This window comes from Atractosteus spatula, chromosome 9 (genome assembly GCF_055471065.1).
Source record: "Atractosteus spatula isolate fAtrSpa1 chromosome 9, fAtrSpa1.hap1, whole genome shotgun sequence".
Lineage (NCBI taxonomy): Eukaryota > Metazoa > Chordata > Actinopteri > Semionotiformes > Lepisosteidae > Atractosteus > Atractosteus spatula.
This window is the reverse complement of record NC_142714.1, coordinates 41,089,212-41,116,419: the sequence shown is the minus strand read 5'-3', so window position 1 is coordinate 41,116,419 and position 27,208 is coordinate 41,089,212. Positions and strand designations below refer to the sequence as shown.

Below are 27,208 nucleotides of genomic sequence, written 5' to 3'. Positions count from 1 at the left end.
ATACATTCAAATGACATGCCATAAGATAACAGGCATGACTAATACATTATGAAAATCATTGTGCATATCGTTAAACTGCATTATTTCAGCACTAATTACCGTCATTTTCTGGCTCGGAAAAAGACAAAAATTAATTTCAAGCCCACACACGCTTCAAAGTGTAGGTTCGTGTAGCTACCAAGCCAAAAAGGAACGGTATTTAAAATATCCAATATATACAGTATAATGCATGGTGCCTTCAAAAAAATCTAAAAAGGCAGAGTAATGTCGACTTCTCTGTGCTGCATTGTGTAAATTCTGTGAACATCAGGACTCAGAACAACAAGCCAAGAGTGGCTTTAGCTGTTCCAATTGCAGGCATCGGATACATCTGACTTGGCTCCTTATAACAAAGGGATTAGGACATTTGTGTCATATATTCCTGTAATGGCAGTGTAGCCTGTATCAAATTATTGCCTCTGAACTATGGCCTGAATCTGCTATTGAGTATGTTGTGACATTATTAGCAAACGACGGCAAGTTACTGTACATTAGCCAAATGCGGAAATTGTACAGAATTTCAATATTTATTCCACCATTATAGTGAGAAATAATGTTAGCGGGTCAATTGTAAGTTTAACAATGGTTCTGATTTTAAGATACAGTGTACAAGAACATGTTTTTTTTGTGAAAGGCGATGACAAGAATGCCCTGCTTGATTCCACTGTCATACTGTAGTTCAATAATCCCACAGCGCTGGCAGCACAGGTACAGTAGCATTGAATGGAGGAGTGGTGCAGCTCTCTCACCACACCACAAGCTTGTAATGTAGAACCTCACTTTCATGTGAAAAAACAAGGCACATCTAGCCCTAATTAGTCCCACCCACTTGCATGCTGCCACCTAGGATGTCAGGCAGCTAGTTAATGGTAGACTGTCAACGACAGATCCCACACTCTTAACATGTACACTGTACCTGAACTGCCTGAACCTCTCAGGTCAAGGATATAAATATAGAATGTATCGGAACTGCCTGAGTCTGACCCAAAAATATCTTGTAGCAGCATGCCGTACACCTTCGCTGCTGTGCATTACTATGTATTAAAGTTGAAAAGAGAAAGATATTAATTTCATCTTAACATTCCTCTAGCCTAACAGACCATAAATAAGTGAACATTAACTGTACTCCTCATTATCCTATTAGCCTGATTATAGCTTGCATGGGAAAAGGGTTTGTAAAAGATGTACAGTACATGTCTGTGATACACTTTATGCATATTACAAAAGACAACTGTTGTATAAAATGATGTCCTAGACACTGCTACGGTATATTGATAAGCTCGGGGCTTAGGGGAATTCATGATTTGCAGCAGTGCTGGGACACTGTGTGGCATTGTTGTGTTTGGATATTCATCGAAGATATACAGTACATTTGCTCAGATGTCTGTGTGTGCGTACCCATCATAAGACCCATAAAGGCATATACAGTAGTTATTTGTAGTGAAGAAATATTTGAGGAATAAGAAAAGGCTGTGGATTAAATTTAAAAAATAAGCATGATAACTCAACATGTTTTAAAAATGCTAAAACAATCCTATTTTTTTAAATGTACAGTTACATTTTTATTCATTTTCTCAACAGCCAGCATCACAAAGTGGCCACAGGCACATTGATTTATTAATAACATTGCTTAAATACTTTTGATGCAAACAGTAACACAATTTAAATGCAACAAACATTTTCTTGGTTACAAGGTACAAGTGTTCAGCAAGTACGTCTATACTGTATATTGAAATAAACACACTGCTTCTCCATGTACCAGAAAATTAATCTATTCACTGGTTATTTCAGCCTTTCCCACAAGAAAATGCTTGTTTCTTTTCAAAAGCTGGTGGAGGTTGCTGGCCTTCAACAGGATCTTTGTAAATTCCAGAAACAACAAACAAATATTTGTTCAGACATTCATGTACTTTTCCAGGCACTAAGGATGAAATATGATTAATTAAGGTTTACATGTTATTATCTGCCAAGACTAGTAAATAATGCAAGTTATATAATGCAAGGTAACTAACTAGTCACTGTGTTACAAGACTGCAGAGACATCTCTGGTGTTGTGGCATTTATAAAGAGTCGCCTGACATCTCAGCTGAGCTTATGCTTTTGAAGATGGAAAAAGGCATCTGATACCATAAATCGCACAGTGTATACAATTTAAATCACAATTTAAATGTGGGTCACCATGCGTGTTCTTTGTTAGAATGTAGTTCTACACTGTCAATACAATTACACATAAGTTGTATGTGTGTTCATGCAATATGTCAAAAGTATTCATATTATTTCCATTACGTAACATAAACTAAACATAAACACTTTTATGAAAACTATCCATCCATTATCAGAAAACTACTTATTTCTAGAAATTATTGAGGCAACCTGGAGCTCATGCAGGAAGCTCAGGAAATTGGGAATACACCCAGTCCATTGAAGAGCATGCACACAAACAGGAATGACTCAGACATACCAATTAATCTAACCAGCATATATCTGGGAGGTAGAACCGTGGAAACAGGAGCATCTAAATGAAAACCTACATGAACACGAGGAGACCGTTTACACAGAAGGAGTACCAGTCCACAATCGAACCCAGGACACAGGTGTTGTGAGATAGTAGTGATACTGCTCCAAGCATTACCAGAATATACAGAATGATACAAAAACAGGATATTTCATAGGAATGAATAGAAATAGTTGTCATAGATCCAACTCTCATAAAATACCAAGCACAAAAATAGGCAGACACAAACAGCTGTATGTGGTAACTTGGTCTGCTTGCAGGTCTGCCTGCTGTTTATACCACGGACAGGGAGACACTGTCAGAACAAGCTCTGTGAAAGTATTGCATTGCACTGTAATGCCAGCTGGCCATTCGCACATTTCTGTCGTTCCTACCTCGGCTCTGCAGTTCGGATGTCAGCTGCCTTTCCAGATTCTCTCTCATCTCTCGCTCCCTGTACAGCTCCATCTTCAGCTCCTTCTTCTCCTGCTGGATCTGTTTCTCCTGCACTCGAGCATTGTCCACAGCAACTTTGAGAAGACCCTGTGAGAGAGTGAAGACAGAGCACCAGGTACAGGTGAAAAATGAACTGTTTGGAGACCGGCCTTGAAACTGAAATTCGCTCACTTCACCACAGGTCAGTGTGAAAACGCAGTGTTGCAAAAGTGCCAAACCTCCTTACCCAAATAAATAAACAACACTCATCGGGGCAAAAGTGACAAAATTTGCCAAATTGCCAAAATGAAAAACACAAGAAAAATATGCAATGATGTTTTAGTTTCACTGAATGTATGAATCGGTTAAAAAGTAGTCAGAAAGCAAACTGAGAGGGTTATAATTCTCCAACACTCGAGAACTGACATTCGTGCTCCCAGAAGAGGACTGAAGAAATGAGGTGACACTCTGAATGAGGCGTTCCAATTTGAGGGGAGGATTAAGGGACTAAAGTGGACATACTTAATTTATAACACAATCAAATAAGGGCTGATCCACCTGTGTAACATTATTACATGAACTGAACTCAGCTGTAAGCAAGCTCTCCTTTTTTCTGGTGCCTGGAGCACATTTTCTGATATACAAGTAATATGGAATCTGTATGTGCTGATGTTCACCCAGGGCTACGCCTCTGCCTCAGTGATGTGATGGCTCTGATCAATAGGTTGTCTACCAGCTCATCATGAAAGCTATAGCAGAGAGTGGGATGTATCTGATCTAATACTGCAGTCCAAAGGAGGCGACATCACAGACGCTGAAAAGAGGGGCAGCTCTTGCATTACAAGCACTGCTGCTCTTAAAAGTTCTACTAACAGTACAGCATTTATTCAGAGTGTTTTAACTGTCCCAGAAATCCTTCACTTATACTTACACTTCACCCAAAAAAATCAAACTTCAGAACTGGAAAGTTAACTACATTTCAGCATAAATACAGTGGGAGAGTAGAGGGGAGTGTTTCGATTTGCTGTACAAAGCCAGCAATCAAAACATCCATAATACTTTTTTAGGAGAGAGATGAGAAACACTGTGTTTAATACCTTGATTTAGTTTGGAATCACAGTGTTAACAGAGCAATACCCTATGGGCCAGATGTGAGTCACCATAAGGTTAGTGCCCTGAAGAAGAAATGAAGGAACATGGAATAAACTAAAACTAAGATTGTCTTGCTTTTATTATCTTTTTATGCAGATTGTTAAAAAAAAGATTACATTATAAGATGGCGAATGTCCAAAATCAGACATTCTGTGCCAGGTTAAAACAGGATCTTTTTCTGTAAGTAATAATATACTGTATTGTATATACAGTATTATAATATGAATTATAATATTATAACCCTCATAAACTGAAAAGTATATTAATTTTGGTGTTGCGATTTTGCTTCACACTCTGTAGTGTGAAGGGGTACAATTTGATGTTTTGTTTGGATTATAAACCCTGCAGTCAAAAACCAAGTGACATTTTGTTTTAATACAGCAGGTAATAAGAACAACATTAATAACCGCATATGCTTTGCCCTTCAGAGGGCAGTCCAGTTCAGAGTTGCTCTATGTCTTACTATATGGTTAGCTGCTTGACTGTACCTGAGCACAGTGAAGTCAATACGGGAGGTAAAGGAAATGTATGCAATTAAAGGTTATTCATGCAATGTGTTAATGGCTCCAGCACCAAAAAAAACATTTTCTTTAATAAGATACTTTAAGGATTAAGAATGAATGTTTTTCGGATGATATTTATACCAAAGGGAAAAGCTACAGGCTAATATCACAGAGTGTTTTTTTACATCTGGTATCTGCATTCAAGCACTACAAAAGTGCTCAGTCAGCCTAGTGGCGGGTTACCTGAATGTTGGTTAAGAGGGTTTCCACAGAAGACAGCCCATCAGCAAACAGGAACGGAGCAGGGAATCCAGGAGGCAGGGCCTGACCAGCCAGGGGGAGTTTGTCAAAGCCAGGCTTCATTACAGGCAGGGCCAGCTGGGTCTCATCTGGGTAGAAGACACACAGCGAGCACTGACGTCATTCTGCTCTGCAGCAATTGATCTCAATAGACCTGGCACCTCATGGGCTGAGCAGACACATGCGCTGGCAGATAAACACAAGTTAAGGGCTGGAAAGGGGATGGTTTGAGAATCTTCCCCTCTATCAATTTATTTAGCTATTCTAGAACAATGTGATATAAAAATCTAATAAAACAATATTTATTGACCAGAACATTGGCTTAAATATTAAGCCACCAACCTAAAAGACTGCAGTTTTATGTATTACATATTATGCACTGAATTTTAACAGGAGGTCTTTTTTGAGCAGTATGTCATGGCTGTCTACAACAGATTTATTGAAGGTGCTGGCGCAACAGATTTCCTCAAATCTGGTCCGTATGGATGGACCGGATTCATGAATCGATAAAGCTACTAGCAATTGAAGGAAAAAAGTGGGCTCTCCTTCTTTGACCATTTTTTATATTAATATAAAACCATAAAAAAGTTTGAAATGTACTGTAGCTATTGGAGTGATTCATCCGTACAGAAATCCTTGCCTCAATCTTTAACAGTAATACTCCTTAAGACAGCTATCAGAAATGGCATACCTAGACACTGTTCTACATATTTTGCAAAATGTCGTTGTTAATCTTTAATCCAGTTAACTGTAGAAAGAGCATTAACATTATCTTACATTTCCAAACTGAAGAAAAGCTTTTACATTATTTATGACACACAGGGAAACAGACCAACCATACAGTTGTTACACTGTTCAAATTATTGCAAAGATCTTGTGGTCACACTAATGAGCATCTAATTTACCAGGCAAGATGCCCAACTAATTGAGCGATTTCTCCAGCTTAAATCTTAATATGAAGTAAACTGCGAAAATATAAATAAGCCTGAGGGTGATGATCTAGACCATTCCAAGGAAACCCTAATTGAGATGGGGGTTGCTAAAGATGATATAATTGTAAACTCCCATAACTCTTGATTTCTGTGTTCTTAAAATGAAGACACATGAAAAAGACTTATTATTTAGGTAGAGAACTGAGAGCAACCGAGGCTCCAGAGGTCTTGTACATTAAAAGAGGTTAAAAAACAGGGGGGGGGGGAGGCGAAACGGCACATATGCATTTGTAAAAGCTGAAGTAAAAAATTTCGATAACGTATAGTTCATCTTTACAGGGCTAAACGAGACTGCTGAAACACCGGCGCACAGAGAAGGGCCCAGATGCAAAAAGCCTCATATTTCAACCCTCCTGCCCCCTCCCTACGACAGGGCCAAGTCACAAGGAAAATAAATAGAAGTGTAAGAGTAGTGCAGGCCATGATTCATTTTGATAATCTGCCCCAAGAGATGACACACCGATCTGAGCTTCCCCTGCAAGACAAATAGGACACCGAGGGTGGGAATTGGGATGACAGTGTAGCAGAGGTCACATCGATTTCCAGCTGCACTTCTCCACAGATGAGATAACCCCATACTCCATTTTGCCCATTGTTCATATTCTACCTGTCCCACAAGCAATAAATTTCCCTGTACTGGAAAGGGCATTAAAGTAGAAAAAGAATTCTCCCTCTGACAGTCTGTGATTAAGTTTTTGTACCAACTGAAAGTGGATCTCAGATCAAGGTCACTGCATTATAGTGTGAAGAAAAAAGAAAGAGGCACCAAGCTAATGTCTTTAATACAGCAAGCAGAGAAATTAAAAAGAGGGGGAGTAGGTTTAAGAGGCTACAGGGTTTCAATTTGCATCAGTACTTTATCACTTAGGTTTATCAAGCGTATTTATTAATAGAAATAGAAAAAAATTGGAAGCTCTTGTCCATCTCGTTCTTGGACTCTGATCCCAAACACAAATACTAACAGCTGCAGAAGATCAACACATAGCAGAATAAACAGCGTTTTACCCAGAAAAGAACAATGGCAATTCATATCTAGGGTGGAGAATTGTGTTTAAAGCCATGTATACAAGCAAACTTCCTGCACTCTTCTCATTATTTAAGTGCTACTCTCTCTTAAAATGGCAGTTTTATCTGGTAAACCAGATAAAATACGGATTAGGTAAAGAAAAGGAAATGCTTCCCCTGAAAAACCCTCAAACGTGTAAAAAAAGTAAATAAATCATTTTTGAAAGCTATAACATTACTAATTTATTTTCTTTTGTTTTACACATTTGATTAACATGACATACAGTAAGTGAGACTGAACTATGAAATTAGTTGATTTCTTGGTTAAGGATCTCATCTAGTTGTCTGTTATGACTTCTACATGCTATGGAATATGTGGACACAATCCATTTTTCTGTGTTGTTGTATCAGGAAGACATTTAATCACTGGTGCTAATGTTTTACTTGAAAAAAACAACAACCTACATTAATTACTTACCTACTCATTTCTCTTGGAAGCTTTTTCAAAAGGACAGGCAACAACAATTTGTTAAAATATTGTACTCTACAATAAATAAATGATGTGTTGTTTGCTTTCAGCTAAGGTCAAGACCCTAAATTATTCAGCAATCAAAAGTTTTGTTTTCTAAAAATAAAGGAATGGAATAAGCTCACCAAGTAAGTAACATACGGAGAAGTGACAAGTGAAATCAGAAATGCAGAGATCAAACGGATTAATGTTCGTGCGACATTTTCTTGAGCATCAAGAACTTTATTGGAAAAACAAGAGGGAAGCTAAATGATTATGAGCTGGACTTTAATCACAGGACAAATGTGTTGTTTTCTTTTTCATTGCAGAGCCCCGAAATGGCCTTGTAATTTAAACCTCCAGACACACATAATATTTAACCAGACAAGAAAAAACAATCTTACTGGTTTCGGTGAAAAGACTGATAGGTATGTCAGGGAATTAATTTTTCTCCCTCGACCAGTGTACCTTCTTTACTTCAAGCGGTCTCGCCGGGATTCCCAAATGCGCTTACACAAAAGCCAGCTCCCCATGGCCCTCCTGACGCTTAGCAACCATCGCCTCAGGCCGCAACCCAATAACTGCACAATAAAGAGCGCGGTCCCCTAAGGGGCCATCCCTAAAGTGCAACACATGAGCGACTGTAAAATATGCAGTCCCACGGCCTCCGCGGGGAGAGCGTCAGCGAGCATCACAGAGAGAGCCACACGGCCGCAGGAATGAAGAGAACGCAAGGTACTGTATACGGAAGCTGTCAGAAATTCTAAACAGCTCAAAGTTGAGACTGTGTTCCTAGCCTGGCCATATTTATTTGTCTGCATTAGCAGTTACTGTTTCCTTCAGTGCTCTGCAAGAGCTTTGTGCCGAATGCAAAGCGCTTTCTGGGCCTGTTTAACTGCAGGTAGGCATTCATGACTCCATATGGGAGAACAGATGCTACAGTACAGCCAGTGAAAGGGATCTGTACATCTCCAGCCATAAATATGCTATTTACCTCTGTATCATTTTATTACACCTTCTCCCCAATGGGTTTTCCATTCTCTTGCATTTGCCCACAATTCAAAAGAAATCCAATTAAGAAGTGATTTATATCAGCATATGCAAAATTCCTTATGTGTTTTCTTAAGCATTTAATACATTTTTTTTATCTTTTCATCTTTAAAAATCTGGAATTGCAGTTGATTTTTACAATAAATAGCTGAGCTCATTTTTCCCTGGTGCATGATAAATGTACTTAACGCATTCTTTACAAAAGATTCTCTCAAAACTACCGATGAATGTCTGCATTTTCACTAAAAGAAAAAACAAATCTTCACTGGCCACGGTGTCTGAGCCTTGTTAGCAGTTCTCCTCAACTGATGTTCTTCCTAGGATTGTGTCATTCAAGGGGATAAAGTAATGAAATAGATCACATGGAGAGGCAAAGAAAATGAACATATAAAAACAATTAAAGTGAATATGAATTTGCTTGATTATTCAGACAAACCATGTTTTAAGCATTGCAAAAATGGTGGATATGTATGTTTTGACATAGGGTGTGCAATAAAAAGAAATGCGTTTTAATGCTTTAATACTGTACATGTCCTTCAGTATTCTCCTATGAAGACAGGAAGAAACCCTCTCTCAGGATCAATGAGTAACAGTTACTGCTGACTGAAGGTCAGCTGTATTTATTGCAGGAGGTCACTGGCTCTCAGTCACTTGAAATACTACTTGATAGCTTACTTCCATGCTTTTCGCTGTTTTACTTCTTCTTCTAGCTGTGCTCAAGCAGTCTTGATTGAGTATCATGACAGCCTTTCAACTATAAATGAATGAGAATTTGCTTAGTGGGATAAAATTAGTCAAATGATATTGATCCTCTATCGACAAGCAAACACATTCATATGTGACACGAGTCCATCAGCACTGACATTAAAGGTAAGCAGTTTTTGGCTGTAGTGCTGCTTTGTAGTTGTATGAAAAAAATCTTTTTGAGGACCCATCTGAAACTGAAACACAGATATAATCCTACAACTAGTAACAAACCAACAAAACAACATGACGGGATTTCAATGTTTTTCAGACTGTGGCATGCCCACGACAAAAACAAGGAAGTATCTAATTACATTGCCAGTTTTCCTGTGTTTTTTTGAAGCAGCAGTAGCTTCAGTAATTAATAATAAGCGGCATTTACAGTATGTGGCACATTTCATGACAATGAACCTCAAAGTGTTATAGAGCACACAAATACAGGAAATGACCCATGTCACCCCATACAGAAGTGCTGTCCCTGCTTGGGTGCCAATACTGGCCAACAGACTCATAACACATCAGAACAGGAGGAAACGTAAAAGACTGCTTGACCAGCTCACTTAAGAGTGAAATTCAGGATGGTCAAATTGTACTATTCCAGACAGGAATTTAGCCAGAACAGCCAGAAAAGGGATAACTCTTATGCTGTGTCCCAGGACCTTCAAGGACTATGAAGACAGGCCCACAGTATAACATATATATCACATAACATCTCTTCAAAAGAACAGCAGTTCCTATTGCACATTGTCCCCAGTCTCTATAATGGAGCAATTTGGGAATACCAGTTCAGACTAAATTAATAGCACTTACAGCAGCAATCTGGATTTCCTGGACTTCTCTAATCCAGACCCAGTCTTGCACAGCTTCTGCTGCTTAACAATAGTTAAACACTGAAGCTGTTACTTATAAAGGTATTCCTTTACTTCACTGGGACCTGCTGCATTTCGGACTACTTTATACGGAACACCAGCTCACTACAGAGAACCGTAATCAACAACCAATCAAAACTCAACATAACACCAAACATTTACATGGTTTACATGTGTCAGTCACAAACGTAAGGCACCTACAGAGATAGAGATGTATTTTTTACACCTTGGCAATCACTTACAACAGGACTTTTGATGATAAAGCAGCAGGGGAGAGATAGAGTTCTTCAGTGCCAACAATCTATTTACTTGCAATAAGACACTGAGTTTGACATAGGGCGTCCAGGGAGCTATAAAGAGTTGGGAACTAAATGTCTTCATGGTATTTATAGTCCTTAAAAATGAACTGGACTGGGAAAATAACTATGCACAGTAAACATTTGTATTTCTCAGTCAAAGTTACCTGCTCATTAGTCATTCTCCCTCTCTCCCAGGAAATTTGGAAAACTTCAAGGTGTCTTTAGCATTCATTTTCAAAATGAATTAAAAGAATCAGTTCTGAACTAGGTGAAAAAATAAATCACACTCTGTTACATTCCTAAAATGTATCTGTAGTTTTCTAATTGCATTTAATTTTAATTAAAGAAATACACTTCATAACACAACCTTTTCAGTTTCTCCTACCCTTGCTCTTCTAGAGACCTGAACAAACAGAATATGCTAAATGGCCATGTTCTGTAACTACAGCTAGTCATAATATTATTTACTACTGAGCAGAACTGACAGATTGTCAGGCCACCTGAATAAACCAGGTACTCAACATACAAAATATCTCTCTAGGTTAAAATGAAAAGAGCTTCATCCATTACTGCTCTGTTAGGCTAAAATAAGAGCAAAATCAGAACTTTACAGGAATACAAACCAGCTTAATGCATAATGAATTTGTTTTCTGGAATACTATTATGCTCTGTGATGGGAAACATTAACTCATGAATGTTGTGATGCAGTCTGGAGACAACTGCTGACTGGATGCAACTAGGACAGCTTTCTTCTTTAACACATCAGGATATTTATGTTTTTGCTCTTTTCATGACCACAGTAATTCTTATGTGAATTTGGACGTGATGGCAAGAAGCTGTTCACCTGTTTGTGGTGTATTTCCACTGAAAACATGCATTCTCTTTGTTACGCCACCTTGTGGTGTTTCTTGTTACCAGTAGCATGCCATAGGTGAATACCAAATAGAGAAACAAAGCACCAAACGCTTCCTTTACAATTTATTAAACACTATCTACATTTTTCACACTAAGAAATCTTCCTCAGGATTTAACTTGACAGAGAACGTGCATGTTTCTACCTTGAGCTGATACAAGACCTGTGTTGTTTTAAATATATACAGTAGTATCTTACCTAAGGGATTTTTATGTCGAAAAACACTGACAGAGTTTAATACATTGCAATGAAGATCAGAGCACGCATCATGTCTTTTGAAACTATTTCTGCTTGACATCACTGCATTAACTTTGAGTGTATGTATTTTCTTTTTTCTTGAATCCAGAATACAGGTGAAAACAAGCCTCTCATTTAGGAAAGGCCCAAAATGTACATAATTCAACCAGAAGCCAATTTCACAAAAGCACTTCATGTTGCCACCTTGGTAAATCTAGCTTAATGGTATCAAATCAAGCAAAAACACAGAGAACAAACAGCCCAAAAAACATTTTTTATACCATCCTAAAAGCTGATTTCTGCAATGTTTGGTGAAAAAAGCGTAATATACTGTCTAGCTGGACTGCTTTCAATCTGGAGAAGGACACGTGAGACTAGCAAGAATACCAAGGCGAATAGGTGTGTACCGTGATTGATGGTCCATAAATCCTGTGACTATTAATGAAATTATAATTTCATTTCTTTTTTAGCTTTTCAGGTTTCCCTAATCATATCCATCAGAATAATTTGATCATTTTAAAACATAAAAAGCAGGACATTTTGATGGAACTTGGAATTATTATAATTTTCACCTTTGGCAGCAGTCTTTTTTCTAAGCAGATTCAAAGGAACTCACCGGAATTCTGGGTTTTTAGCTTTTATGTAATCAGCACTTTTCTGCACGTAGGCACCAATTGAACAAGCATAGCCCACAGTCCAGCAGAAGGGAGTCTGCTTGGGTTCAGCTGCCCTTGGCTATGCCATTAATCTGTATGGCAAAACTAGTTCAAATAGCCCTGAGTGCTGAACATCAGCTCTGCTTTAAATAAGCTCACTTTAAAAGCCACCATCACCAGCAATCTGGCTGTACATTAAAACCAGGTTTTAAGCTGAAAGTTAAAGTAAAGTTAATGAGCTGAACAAACTAAAGACGGAACAGCAAAATGGTAATTATGTTCAGAAGATGAAAGCTTGACAATAAAGTGAGACAAAAACTGTTTTTCATTTACTATATTTTAACTGGCGTACAAGGCCCTTCTGAAATATTAAATTGGTGAAGCATTAAGGATTGGCAATTTAAAAGAATTTAAAATGGCTGTAATTCTTCTGTTCAGGTTACACTTACTCCAATAAAAACGACAGTGATTTGATTTCCTTCATGTAGCTGCAGTTTTGTATTAAAGAACACACTATATGCCTATTCTGTAAGAAAACACCAGCAAACACACAGAGCAAACTATCAAAGTTGCCAGTTGTTTTCATTTTAACCTTATATTATCCACTGGGCAGGATTCTTTACTTACATAAAATATGACTTGTAAAAAAAATTGGTTCAACTTTAATATATGCTCTATATGCTAATATATATATTGAATATAGTATGTCCTGTTTCTTGTATTTCAGGAAACTTAACAACCTTAATTGTTTGTGGTGGTACATATAGAAAGGAGGAGATGTTGTTTTAAGATATTTGTTTTTAATATGTTATAATTGTGCTACTGCTACTTCTTTCAGCTTTCATCAGCTTTCAGAGAGCTGAATTGGGTCCCTCTGTTCACAATGAGGAAAATACACACTTTACAGACTTGTTTTTTTGTGCCACCAAATTCAAGTACCTTGTTTGTTAATTCATTTCATCTCCCTAATTTTTTTCACTGAAATATATGGCAATATAAAAATACTGCAGTTCACAATGTCATATATCTCTCTGCCTCAGTTAAACGTCAGATAAAAGAATCCCCCAGACACCTCACCATCTGGACAGAGACATGTGCAGGGAAAATCTTTTGACTCACTTGAAATGCACTCTAAAACATTTATTTAAACTGTATTCTGTATTAAGAAGCAGCAGCTGAAACTGAAGGAAACTAGAGGCCAAATGATAATTATATCATCAATGAATAAATTAAAAAGATTCTTTCCTCAAAATCAAGACAATCAAACAAACATAAAATGAAGTAGGATTTCTTTAAATGATGAACTATTAAAATAAATTTAGTTATAATTCTTAAATACTGGCACCTAATTCAACATGAATTCTAATGAAATGCTGTTTAAATACTATTCAATATTTCTTGGGAAATTTCCAGGACTTCATTCTCAGCTGAATCTGTTCAACTGGAATTAACAAAGTATCTGTTTAGACAGTTATTATTATACATTATTACAAATGTTGTCAGTGCTTAATTGCAGAAACTCAAGATTAAGGAAACTGATTCATCGCTTAAACACGCTCCAAAAGTCTCTTATGTGCAGATAGTCTTCATCTATCTCTCTCTAAAAGCTTGAAGGGAGGATGACAGTGAGTGATGAGAGAATGTACTGTATGTATGGAGATACAAAAAAATCTCCCATGTTTCTGTAGTGGCGAGCTTCCTAAATAACAATTAACTCTATCTTAACTCTATGACTGCTGGATTCCAAGAATTGATGGTGGACTGATAAAGGGAGACAACCATACTGTAGGACAATTTGCACTGCATACCCAAACTCTGGGCTTCAAGTAAGTTTGAATCATGCTGTATCCCCAGTTTGTGTCCGTTCAGAGTACGGCCACTTTCTAAAAGGACCTAAATACAGCAGAGCAAAGACAGTGGTTGGAAACTTTTTTTAGTTACATGGAATTATAATAGTAAATAACCCCAGTAACTCTAACAATAACAATTATTCATCCCTACATTAAGTATCTACATACTGTCTAGAAACACTGCATGGAGTTTATACCAAAAGTTTTGGAGGAATGACAACAACCAAGTTCAGTCAGACTCAGTTGTCAGTAATTAGCAGTCGCTCCCGACAATCCATTCCTCTCTCAAACGCTATAAATACCTACGAGGTCCCTGTCTCTCTCTCTTGCATGTCTCTTGCATCCCACCTCCACCCCATCTACACGTCTGCAGCTACCCCTTCGTCACCCTGCAGGGGGGTCCTGGCCTCCTTGTCCAATGGCCGGGAGGTCAGCCCTCAGCCAAGAGGGTTAAGCCACAATTTTGCTCCATGACGCTCCATGACGCATGACTAGGAATTTGTCGTTCCTAGTGAAATGGGGTTCTTGGGCACAGACCTAAAAAGAAGGTATTGATCCAAAAGGCTCAAAACTGATCACAATCAATCCTAGATTGAAAAGTATGTCACACAACATCTTTAGCATGCAAAATCCTGAAAAGAACGGAAGAAGTTAACAGATAATGACTTTTAAGATCAAAAACGAAAGTACCACCAAAAGGACCAGAATAGAAATGAGGTGGAAGTGAATTTTGAAAAGACAAATGAGAGGCAGTTCTTAGAGGAAAAGTTGACTCTGAAGCTGGGCATACTTCAAGAACCAGCCTGATGAGGTTTTTGGATCAATAAACTCCAAGCAACAAAACAAGAAAAATGGGCTAAACTATCTCCTCCCCTCTCATGTAGCTTTTCCTACTTGTCTCTTAAAGGAATATAGAAAAAGCAAGCTGAAAAGTAACAAGCAAACACTGATGACCTAAACAAGTGTACTTGAGAAAGTTTCCCCTCTGGTTAAAAAAGACTGTCCTGATTCTGGTTATATAAAACTTAAGAGGGAGAAGGAAGAGGGAGAGAATTAAGGAACAACAAAGTGCACTTATTAATTAGAGGCAATTTCAGCACATCTCTGCCTGTCTGACACTCAACCCCAGTAACTAATGAATATTCTTAAATGAAATTAACTTCAATGAGTTTTTTTCCCCCAATTAGCCTTTGCATAGTGATATAGGGAATATTAAGTATGAGATTTATTAGGTCAAAATTTCCCCACTTAACCTGTGCAAAAGCAGGATGTATTTTGCTAAGATATCAGGGAGTACACTGACTGCACTGACTGAAATGCTACTGGGTGTTCATACATGATGCCTGACAACACCACATTCAGTCGGTGGAGACCTGCTCACTCATCTCTAGATACTGGAGATTTTTTTACTGACCCTATTTTGTGATGGTTTTGTAATTGATTTTAAAACCACTCAACAAAACTGGACCCACATCATGGTGTAAGTATTAATTCTGGGCAACTGCCCTAAAGGTGAACTACAGATGTGTCTCCAACTGGACAAGTGTCTCTGCACTGCAGGCCTAGATTGTCAATTTATATACTGTATGTCGTTTGTGCAAGAAGAGGAAAGACAACATGAGTCTTGGGAATTTGTTCAACACTTAATGACTTTTACTCTTTAAGTGTTACATAAATTAATGGGAAATGGCCTTAAGTTTCTTTTAGGTATCTGAATATGGAAGGAGCTGAGGAATATGCTGTTGTTATAGACTTGAACATTTGTGAATCTTTGAATCACATTGTGGCGTTAATACTACTGTTTGAACTGACTGCTTTTCAGATCTAACCATGGCAAAAAGTAACTAAAAATCAAATACACAGTTATTATCAACACTGTTATAAAGTTTGATGTGATTTGACAATTCACATTCTAATTATCTGTAGTTTAAAATGTTTTTGTGTGTATGAAACAAGCTACCTATCCATGTATCGATATTGCTGAAGCCAAAACCCTGCCTTAATCAAGAAACTGCTGGATGAGATCCCCTGATACATGAACTACTACCAAACGAGCTAGATGGAACAAAAGGCCTCCTCTCGTCTGTAACTGTTTTTATATTCTTTCCTTTCAGCTCTTAAAATGTTGATGATTTCAAGGCAGCCAAAAGCATTACAAGAACTGTACCTTGAAACCTCCAGCTCCTTTAAAAACAACCTTTAAAACAATAGGATTTCCAAGTCTAAATGACCAAATTATAAGTTTAATTAAGGCTTCAGCAATATAGCTGAGAGCTCAGCAGGATGGTAAGCTATTAGATGAATGAGGGCTGCCATAACTGATGCAAGGTGAAACCAGCTCTGATCTGGCTCATCACCACAGGTCACAGGGCTGATTTTACAGTAAACACTGCATAGTTTCACAAAACCGCACAGCCTGTCTCCACTGTCTGTCTGTCACTGCTGTCACTTTCTTTTGGAACTTCCAGACACAGTTGTGATCTCAGAGCATTCAGTGGATCTTCATAACAAGCAGCAACAGTATCACATTTATGTTCTCAGTTTATGAGGAAGTTGGAAATCATATCTGAGTTTGTTCTAAAAGTTTGCCAATGACCGCACAGCTTCTATTACAGCGTATCCCAACAAAGGTTTCTGGCTGAAAAGTGCTATGGTATCTGGGTTTGGTCACTTTGGTTGCATTTACTGTAGATCACTGACAGAGGTTGATTCATGTTCCTCACTTATACTGTATCTGGGCCTTAACCTGTTGGAAATCTTTGGATCAATATATCCTACTGTGAACTAAGTTAAATTAGTCCTATAAGAGGAGTTCTAACCTGAATCGAAGACTGAAAATGGTCCAATCCTACACTTGAAAACTTTATTATATCAGTGATCACTGATAACACCAGCATCTCTTATTTGGGTGTCAAGATTTACTCGATTTACTCGAAATCACAACATGTTGTAGTTCTTCTTGCCCCTAGTTATGTTCTGACCTGCTGTTAAGGACAATTTCAAATTTTTTGGTAGTGCAGTAAAACTATATATAAGCACATATAAACACTGTAAGATAGCTATAATCAAATTTTATATAAAATTTAATATTATTGCAGCTATCTCACCATGATTGGAAATCGTTTGTGTTTATGGCAAAGATTTTCGAGCAAGTGGCTCAGTACTGCCAGCCTGCCCGTACTTAATGCCAGTTAGTTACAGCAAGGAGAGAGAGGTCAGTTACAATATCCATCAAACCTGTGGTCTCTCGCATGGAAATGAGCAGAAGGAGGATTGGCAGTGAATGCTCTATGTCCTGGTGTCTTTCATGGCAGAGACACCTGTCTGTTAGAAAGCCTACTAACAGGAAAAGACCTAATTTAATAGAGACCCTAAAACCAGCAATGCAATGACTTTCCCTTCCTAATGACCTTGTCCTAATTTTCAGAACTTAATCAGTTTTGCTGAACCGCTCTGATGTTCATATTGTAGACATACACGTGTTTTGAAACACTAAGCTAATTTGCGTTTCAGGCTTAAAAAGGATGCATTGAATTAGACCAACTGCAACCTGCCAAATGCCCTTGTTGGCTATTGGGGACATTGTAAAGCTATGGGGCAGAACTAAATGCTCAAGTTTAATTAAACCATCACAAAGTTGCTTAGAACAGCAATCAGGTTAACGATCAAAAGGGGCTTTCAGAGCACCATTGGATTTATTCCTCTGCACATTTAAACACCCAGCCTTGATACACAAAACAAAATAAAAGAGGATACAACCCTTTAAAAAATCAGAGGACTTTTTTTGGATGCAATTTTTTTTTTTTGAAGAATAATTGTTTCCGTCTCCAAAGCAAGGAGCTATCAGTTTGACAATTAGCCAAACACTTGCAGTTAAAGCAAAGATTGCTGGCTTGGAATGGAAGCAAAAGCTGCTATCTTTGACTTTCGGAAATGGCTCTCGCATTTGTTTTACTTGATTTGCCAACTGCTTATCTCAAAGGCCAAACAATACTGCACATTTCTATCCGAAATCATTACAGACCATTTCAAATCATTTCCGCACAGCTAATTTCATAATGGCAGAAGGAAACATTGATTGTAAGCAGATGCCGCTATCTCCTTTATGGAAGTCGCACAGCAATTAGAACAGAGGGCTCTAACAGACAAGGCACTCGACATTTTCAGAAGGGCCTGCTTCATCTATGTAAGGTTCGCATTTTGACTGTACTGTACTGTATATTCAACGAGGTTAATAACCCAGATCTCAGCCTTTCACATGGGGGATGCTTGAAAGACTAAAAACCCAGCCACCCATTTGGCGTCCTCAAAACAGGAGTCCTTGCAGAACTTTGAGGGCCTACGATGCTGCAGTCTTTTCTGCAGAATTTACAAGGTTCAAAAGGCAGTTGAAGGAACTGTGATTCACATGACTGTCATATCTGGTACATCCGGTCAGTACAGTACTATGCACTGGTAATAGAAGCTCAGTCGTCTTGCAGCAAAATTATTTTTTCAAAAGATGAAAAGAGATGCAGTCCGTATAGCAAGGGGGCAGCATTTACAATGTATGTTGCAAAATAATATGCACAAATCAAACTAAAATCAAGACAAGGTGGACATCACTCAACTGGTAGAGTTGTACCGCTCGAGTTGCAGATCAGAATGGATACAACACCACAAAGGAGCACCAACTTGAATCAAGCTGTATAGTGATTTGTGTGAAGTGTGATGGTAAAGACCCTGTCAAATTAATTCATCAACCCAGAATTTCATCCTGTAATTTGATAACACTTTAAAATATAGCAAATGCCTGTAATGTTAAATACAAGTACCTTAAATCCATACAGTACATCAGCATACTGTATACAGTATGTATTGAAATATTATGAATTTATTCAGATTATTTCTCTTTCCACATGAACTGATCATGCTTATTTTGAATTGGGACTGACATTCTTTTATCAGTAACACACACAATATACTTGTCACAATAAACTTTAGAAAGTCACCTGCACTTTCAAAGTCACAACTCGTTACATTTAATTTATTAAAGAGCGAACATTTGTAGGACCAGCACTTAAAAAAGGCTTTCGTTTAGAAACGAGCTCTTCCCGCTGTTCTACAGATGTAAGCTGGATCTGTTTGGAGTATTCAATTCCCCCTTTAGTGTCACTCTCCTTTATAAAACGTGCCCATTCAAGGTATTGTTTTTACAGTATCTGGCTTAGCCAGCTGTCACTGGGGATGCTCCAGACACATGACACGACGTATTGTCTCCGGAGGCCTATCCTGAAACCGAGAGATTGAAAGAAAGGGAGGGGAAAAAAATAAAGGAAACTGCAGACGAGCAGAAGGAAAAAGAAGGTAAAAGGAATAAAGATGGACGGAAGAAGAGAATGGCAGTAATTGTACAAAATAAAGTGAGAAACAAAAAGAAAACTGAAATTGTCTTATGCTTGCTCTTGTTGACGCGTGCTTGCTTCATGGGCTCACACAGAGCTATGTGAAAGTTTTCAAGATAGGCTATACAACTTCAGCCAAACATGTTGTGTACTGGGAAAGTCAGGTGGCAGCATCACGGCTACACATTAGGAAATGAGGCAGCATGTCCCAAATGGATTACATATGAGTGAACTTCAAACTAGTCAAAGCATCTACATTAAACGCAAGGAATTACTTCAGTTGCACTAAGCTCACTCCGGTGCACAAACAATACGGAATGAGACCTTGCCTTTGGCAGTAGGCAAGTCTTTACTGACCAGCAAGCATGATTTATGGAACTCAAAGTTAGGTTCATTCAATGGACTTCTGGACAAAGGTGCAGGCTGCCAGAGGCTGCTCATTTATCACTATGTACAAATGTGTCACATTGTTTATCACAGAAGATCATTCTTCTGTGGACTCAAATATGTCCCAGTAAACAAGCCAAGCATAATCATTAACAGAAAAGACCTTTAAATGCATGGTGCTATTGTCACTCTCAAATATTTATTTCATTATAAATGTATGTACACTATATATACACAGCCTTTTTAGAATGAATTAGTAAAGCTTAATTAATTTGTGCCAGACAGGTCGTTTTACACAGTATTACTGTTAGTACTGTGCGCTGATCAGAGTGGAACCTGTGTGCCCAGCCTTGATGAGAGATACAGTACAAGCGAACAAAAAATCTTATGCAGAACAAAACAGCAGCAAGCCATGACCCCAATGAATATAAAATCAAGCATTAAATACAGTAAATCCATCACCTATTTAAAAATAACATATCCATACGGGCCGTTCAAGCTTATCTGCAGAGTTTCCAATTTCTCAAGCGTTCTTGGGAGTGTGCTTATCTCACTGCATTTCAAGGGCCCAAAAAAATAGGTCACAAAATAATGTCAAGGATTTAGCTGGATCATTAAGGAGCGCACGTGTACATGTGTTTTAAAAAGGTAGGAATAAATAAACCACACTATGTCCAGCCTTTTTATAGAGCCATGTTGCTGGTGACCTAGATCTGCTTGTCTACTGAGGAGCCTGGCTCTTGCTTTTGCCCCTTTGAAAACCATGCTGGTTTTTAGACCCCCCCGTCCACCCCCAAACAACAGCAGGGGTTGTGTGTGTGCGTGTGAAGGAGGAATTACTTCACTGACACATAAACATAATATGGTAGCAAGTTCTGAAAAATTGTAATCCGTTTTTTTTAACAACATCTGCCTTCAGGCATTTACTCAGGCTGATCCCAGCAGTATATTTTGTACATTAACCTCCAAAGAACGCCTTTCCCATCCCAGCTCTGCCTCTGAAACACCTCCAAAGGGAGGACCTACACGTAATAGTCATGAATGCATAGATACACACAGAGCTTTGTAGAGTACATGGATACTTTGCTCTGAGTGAAGAAGGCATAAAGTTAGAAAAGAGGGGTGCAGTTCCTTTCCATTTGTTTCTTGAAGTTCCAATTAGGTATCTTTAGCTACGTCTGCAAAGCCAGACCAGTTCCCGATTTGTGGGTGGCTACTGTTTTTCTTCCTAATTTAAATAAACAAGTGACCCACATTAAAATCATTGGAAAATACAATTCAATAATTACTCTGCCAGCATCCCCTTTAGGAAGGCCAGAAACATGGTTTCGCCCTTCAGTGTAAGTACAGGTACATTCCTTTTATTGGATAAGGGGAATTTACCTTCATGTTTGATCTTTTTTTGGAAAAACAACCCTAATGAGATGGTTCCATTTTTTCTTAGGCATCTTATACTCAGGGTTTCGAAAGAAAAGCTATAAGAAACAGCCGTAGAAAGTGAATACCAGACAGAAAATAGTACCAACATTTAAAAAAAAGGATTCCTGGCAGAGAGAAGGTCACAAAGTAAATTAAAGCACCTACGTATAACACTGCTTTTCATACAGCAAATTCTAACTGATATCACAGGCCAGGATGTTCACCGGGAACAAAACAGGTATTTACAGTACATGCCATCCTTTTGGTTACTTCAAATTCTACCTTTTAATAAAAATGTTTGGGAAGTCTGATGGCTTTAAAAACTTTTTTTTAAATGGATTAAATTCTAGCTTGACCTTGACAGGTTTAAAACCGGCTGGAAATGTAGGTACCTAATCCCACCAGACCGTCATGTCATGGTACTCAGAGCAGTCAGTGTGACTGCCATGCAGGAACCACTTGTGTTTGGTTGCTTCTCACTTCTAACAGGCTACCTCTGCTTGGACAATTGTATTTCCATTTTGACTAAACATCCTTCCCATTTCAAAGCGTATTCTCTGTTTTAGCTCTTGTGCTTTCCGATGAGTGTATGGCACATACTGTATGGCTGACAACATTGCACACCTTCAGATTATAAGGTGTAGCTTTCTCCCTTATCTGCAAGACAGACGCCTAAAAAAAAAATTCTGCAGATCCTTTTTTATAGCTAATTGTCAAGCCTTTACGCAAAAAACGAACTCTGTACTATTTGCTAAAATTTCAAAAAGCAACAAAAGGCATTATTGTTTTCAAACACCAAATGATATATACATACTGTACACTTACACAATCTAAATTCTAAAACAGGATGTACAGTATATGGTAGGAAGAAAATAAATTAAAAGCTGCAATCTTCTAAAGCTCTTTTTTAATTTTAATGGTTAAAAACTGAGGCCACAAACTAATAATAATACAAAAAGAACATGCTAATATATATTGCCACAGTGATATTTTATGTATGTACAGCATAACACAATGAGCAATAGTACAGCTCATGTAGTAGAAATGTTTAGTAAAGCCCTAACTTTAACTTTAACATAACTTTTCATTGTCATTCCAAAAAACAAAGATTCAAATCATCATCATTCTTTCTCGATATCAGAATGCCGTGTGCTTTTGTGCTTTTGTACTACGTGTAGCTAAATCTTGTGTGCAAAGTCACATGCATTTACAAGTGTCAGCAGCAGTGGTGCTCCATCCACATTTCGAACCCACAACCTTGGAGTTCCTGCCTCGCTAAACTAAGAGCATGCAGACGGAGAGATTCAGAGCAAATTTGAGATAAATGTGTGGATCCATTCTTTAGTTGTCATTACAGTGCACTAGGAAACATATTTGTGTCTGGTCTTGTAATGTTTTTCCTTCTGTTTTCTTCCCAGGTGGTGAAGTGGAATGATGACTTAGCACCATGCAAACTCCTCTCCTGGGCTTAATCTCACATTCCAGGTACTGTCTCCACTGCTGGATTCTGCTTTGCACTAATCATTGGAAAAATGTGTCCTTTACAAAAAGGCAAAAATGTTCTACAACGTTCTTTAACACTGAGTGAAGGTGTCGAAAAACAAGAAATTCCCCAAGAAATTCAGAATGCCCTTTGCGCACTATCTTTGAAAAATGAACTTACATTTTTTTACAAGCAATCTTACATGTTGTAGCCTGAATGACAACATCTTGTTAAATTTCTGGATTAGAAATACCATCACAGCTACTAAACAAACTGTGTAAGCTGATGAGGTAAAGCACTTATACAGCTCAAGCCACATTACACCTGAAGCTCCAGTGCAGTGTTGATGCTAAGAGATTCACTTTTGATTTGTGTGCTTTCAGGATGAAGTCGTTATTTTCAGTGTTATCATAATGGCAAGGAAACTGCCTTTTCATTATGCTTGCTGGAAAAGGTATTGATACTGCAATAGAATGTAGTAAGTATTACAGACATCCATTTAATAACTTCTTTGCAGGCAAGGCAATTTAAGTTAGCATGGGGATAGCCTTCATGTCCAACACATGCATAGAAGGCATGGAAGGCCCAGATTGTTGTAATTTAACCCTCTAGCTGCAAAATCTGGAGCTTTTGCTGCACGTTTCTCCCATTCTCATATGTTGCATTTCACGTATTTCACACCTGTTTTCCTCCTAAACAACCTAATTCTGCTTGACAGTGATAAATGAGAGGTTTATTGCATCGTGTTCTACAATAATAGGAACTTGATGCACCCGGGGAAAAGGCTCAGAAGACACCAAGCCAGAGGCCTGTGATCTGAGAAAACTGCCATTCAGATTAATGGTTTAGATTTTAAATGACTTTTAATATTAGGTTTCTTTGTTTCCCATTTTCATAGGCATTGCAGTACGGCTGCTCAAGACAACCATGCCCCCTTTTCACTGACTCACCCAATGGGTTTTTATATCTCATGAGGTTCGGTGCTCTAGGTAATTTTTAAATATTATCAAGTGTGGGCTCTCATCATTGATAGTTTAACATATTTTTCAATCCATGTCTTGTGTTCCATGGCTTTCTAACATTGTGTGGCAAACAATGTAGTCTGTAGATCATTAGAAACATACAGTACATATGGTGAAACACTAATTATTCATACAGAACTTTCACCACCACATTTTAAATGTAGTCACAGCAGAACCACACACTCACAATTCCTTGATTGTTCAACTGAACCTTTTTGACAGTGGAAAATATGATGTTGGTTAACAATCACAGCTCTTTAGGAGGCAAAGCTGAACCCAACTACCCCTAATATTTCCAATATTTCTAAATGTTTCACCAATCCTGGATGAGGTATTCACAGGATTTCTCTATGTCTGGTAGTAAAGCATTAGGCTTAGAGTGACATGAATGTGCGCAGTACACCTGTCCTCTTAATTGTTATTGCTGCCTGTCTGACACAATGACACAATGGCAGATAGGAAAATCACCTTTCTCTTTCAGGATCTTCTTCATGTTTAGGCCTGCTTCCCGATCAGCCATCTCTCCGTCTCTGGGGTTATTCAGCACTGTCAATGACACACACGCACACACACAAGCCCAGGATGTTACTTGTTACTGCGAGCCTGAGATGAGAAGTGTCATGCTGAAAGATTCTATCGGCTTTTGTAAAGAGCTCAAATCTGAATGAGAGATCAGATATCAGGAGGCAGTGGGTTGCTGAGGAAAAGCGTATTTCATGTATAAACGGCATTTGCAGAGTGTGCAGAAATGCTTAAAAATCCAAGAGGAAAGAAGAGAAGGGTTCTTACTTGAATGGTTAACTGTAGCCTGTACCAGAAAAAAACAAACATATTTCCTCCAAGTTGTACTGCTTGAAACCTATGCAATATACCCCTTACTGTACCTCTGTGACACTGTTACATTTACCACTCAGATACATTTCTGTTAAAAAATATTACTTTAGCGTTTTCAAGTATCTACAGTATGTTGCATGGATAAAGTTCACAAGTCACAAGTAAAAAATAGACATTTACTGTAGGAAGCTTTCAAAACCCAGGAGGCATTGACATCTTTTCTCCTATATAGGAAGCAGAGGTCATTTAAAAAGCACCAATTAAGGTTTTAAGGGAGAAATGCATTTGGAAATTAGTATTCACAACTAGAAACCCTAATTATGGGCAAAGCAAAACATACCGTGAGCATGGTAAGACTGGGAAAACTCAGTGAACTGTAAAGCAAGTGCCTATTTAACCATGGTACAGTAGGTGTGCAAAATGACCATGCAGTTACCATGACAAAGACTGGTAAGTAACACTGCTGGGGAGGGACCTACCCAGGCGCTCCGAGTTGTGCTCGTGTGGGGAGGGGGAACTGGAGGCACTGCTGCTGGGGTGCGAGGAGGGGTGGCTCCCAGGACGTGGGGTCTCTTCCAGGGATGGGGAAGGTGAAGGGCTGTCCTGTACCCTCTCCTGCAGACGGACAGAGGGAAAAAATCATCACCCATCACCCAGCACCGCTTTATTCCAGTCAGCACAGCACTGGTAACAAACCCACCGAGAAAAAAAAAGTACTTCATTCGTTCAGAAACAGTTTTTATGACTCATGTGGTGCTTTTCATCTCACAGGAGACTGAAAAAGACTTTACAGGTAGGCGGCCTACTTCCTCAACTGCTAAACTGCTGAACCCACCAGCAGCGTGATTAGACAGCAGTCCAACTACACTGCTGACTCTTAATTACCCCAAATAAGAACAGTGCTGCACTGTTTTAGCAAAGGAACAAGAAAACACTAAATCCAAGCAAAACAGAATGTCCAGTTGTAGAGCCTGCTTTTACCGGGCCTTCATCTCACCACAAGACGGTTCCCCAACTGAACACCTTTTCATTTTACTCTGCAGTTTGCTCTGCAGTGTAAATGACTTCTGTCATTTACAGATTTCTGTCTGTTCCTTTGAAGCTCCCCGCACTAACCTCATTGAAATTTTAAGCAGAGTGCAACCTCTACTTACAGGTTGCACTGAAGTTCTTACAGTAATTCCTGCTACTGCCTTTACAGTAACCAGTACTGTACTGGAATAAAATTACAGGAATACTGTATATAAAGCTTGTCTGATGTTCAAAAGCTCTTCCAATTCTTAAAGTTAACAGTTAACCAACATGTATATAGTTTATGACACCATTTGGAGCAGTTTCTGTAATAAAACTAGTTCACTGCAGTGAACTTCCAGTTGCTACAAAGTAGTCTGTAATATCATATATTTCACTCCGGTTGCTGTAATAAAACATACTGTAAGGTATTTTAAAACCAAATGTGGGGAAACCTTAACAAGTTCTTTTTATTGTTTAAGAGCACTTTCCTAAGATTAACAGATCTTAGCACGAGCACAAGACAGAGGCTTGGAAAAAAAGAGAAAAAAAGTGCATGTACTTTTTTTACAATACTGCCTATTCACAGCTTGTTTTTAATGGTAAGCTCTTTAGTAACAACTGCTTCAAACCTTGGGAAACACAGAAAGTGGGAATGTCCATGAATGATGTATTTAGAAAACTCATAAATCAATTTACACCAAATCCAAACAGTAGAATTTTTTGCTAATAATAATAATAATAATAATAATAATAATAATAATAATAATAATTTGACTGATGCTTTTATCAAAAACAACTTCTGTTTGTATCCACATATACATCTGGACATCAGCTACACACCAGCCTGGATTTGAACCCACAGCCTTTCACTCCTCCACATTAGCCACTAGCAAACATTCTCATTTTCTCCTTCACATCGCAAACACAATTAGAAGGGAGCACAGATACAGTAATTCCCAGGATTACTGACGGCTGCCAGTTCTTTTCAGCAGTTTAGCAAAAAGCTTAATGCAAGGCTCAGACCGCAGCTAACATTTATAGATTAGGTCAGTAATAACTTGAACATTATTCCTCTCTGCTGCGAAAGCTAATATGAGCCACATTTTAACGTCTCATGGTACATGCATTTTGATAAGTGATGTACCAGTCCTTGAAACTAATGTTTTTGAATTAAATTGACAGTAAGGGTATTACTCAATATTCCCTTTAAAAAAACTGTATCCTTGTTTGCTTTCAAAATCCCTCTAGACTGATCCATTTTTCAAATACAGTACATGACCGGGCTCTATCTACGAACGTTTGAGTCAGCATTAAAACCATTTTTTTACCCAGGCGGCTTGCTGTTGTGATACTTAAAAATACATTTGAAAATAAAAACAAAAGCTTGCTTGAATTTCTGAGACTTCATCTCCTCCAGTCTGCCCAGTATTACACAAGAAAATAATATTTATTACACCGGAAACAGCATATGACTTACTGTATAACCTGAACATAAATTTAATTTATTCAGAGACAATGTAATAATCTATTTTTCTCTCTCTAGTGTTTTTTTTGGAAGAAGACTTTTACTATTAATGGATCAAAAAATGAGAATATTTTTTCTAGACACAAGCTTAACA

At 38.2% G+C, this 27,208-nt stretch overlaps 1 protein-coding gene across 5 annotated transcripts in view; it reads right to left on the bottom strand.

Moving 5' to 3' along the window:
• Positions 1–27,208, bottom strand: part of dacha (dachshund a) — a 228,444-nt gene that overhangs the window by 19,039 nt on the left and 182,197 nt on the right. For 3 of the 5 annotated variants that reach the window (XM_088925513.1, XM_088925512.1, XM_088925516.1), the window contains 4 exons: positions 25,055–25,190; positions 24,210–24,287; positions 4,867–5,012; positions 2,929–3,076 (listed from right to left, as the gene is read on the bottom strand). In XM_088925513.1, the coding sequence (XP_088781639.1) occupies positions 2,929–3,076; positions 4,867–5,012; positions 24,210–24,287; positions 25,055–25,190 (508 nt within the window). The remainder of the gene's footprint in view (positions 1–2,928; positions 3,077–4,866; positions 5,013–24,209; positions 24,288–25,054; positions 25,191–27,208) is intronic. The other 2 variants (XM_088925515.1, XM_088925514.1) reach the window with 1 other exon arrangement.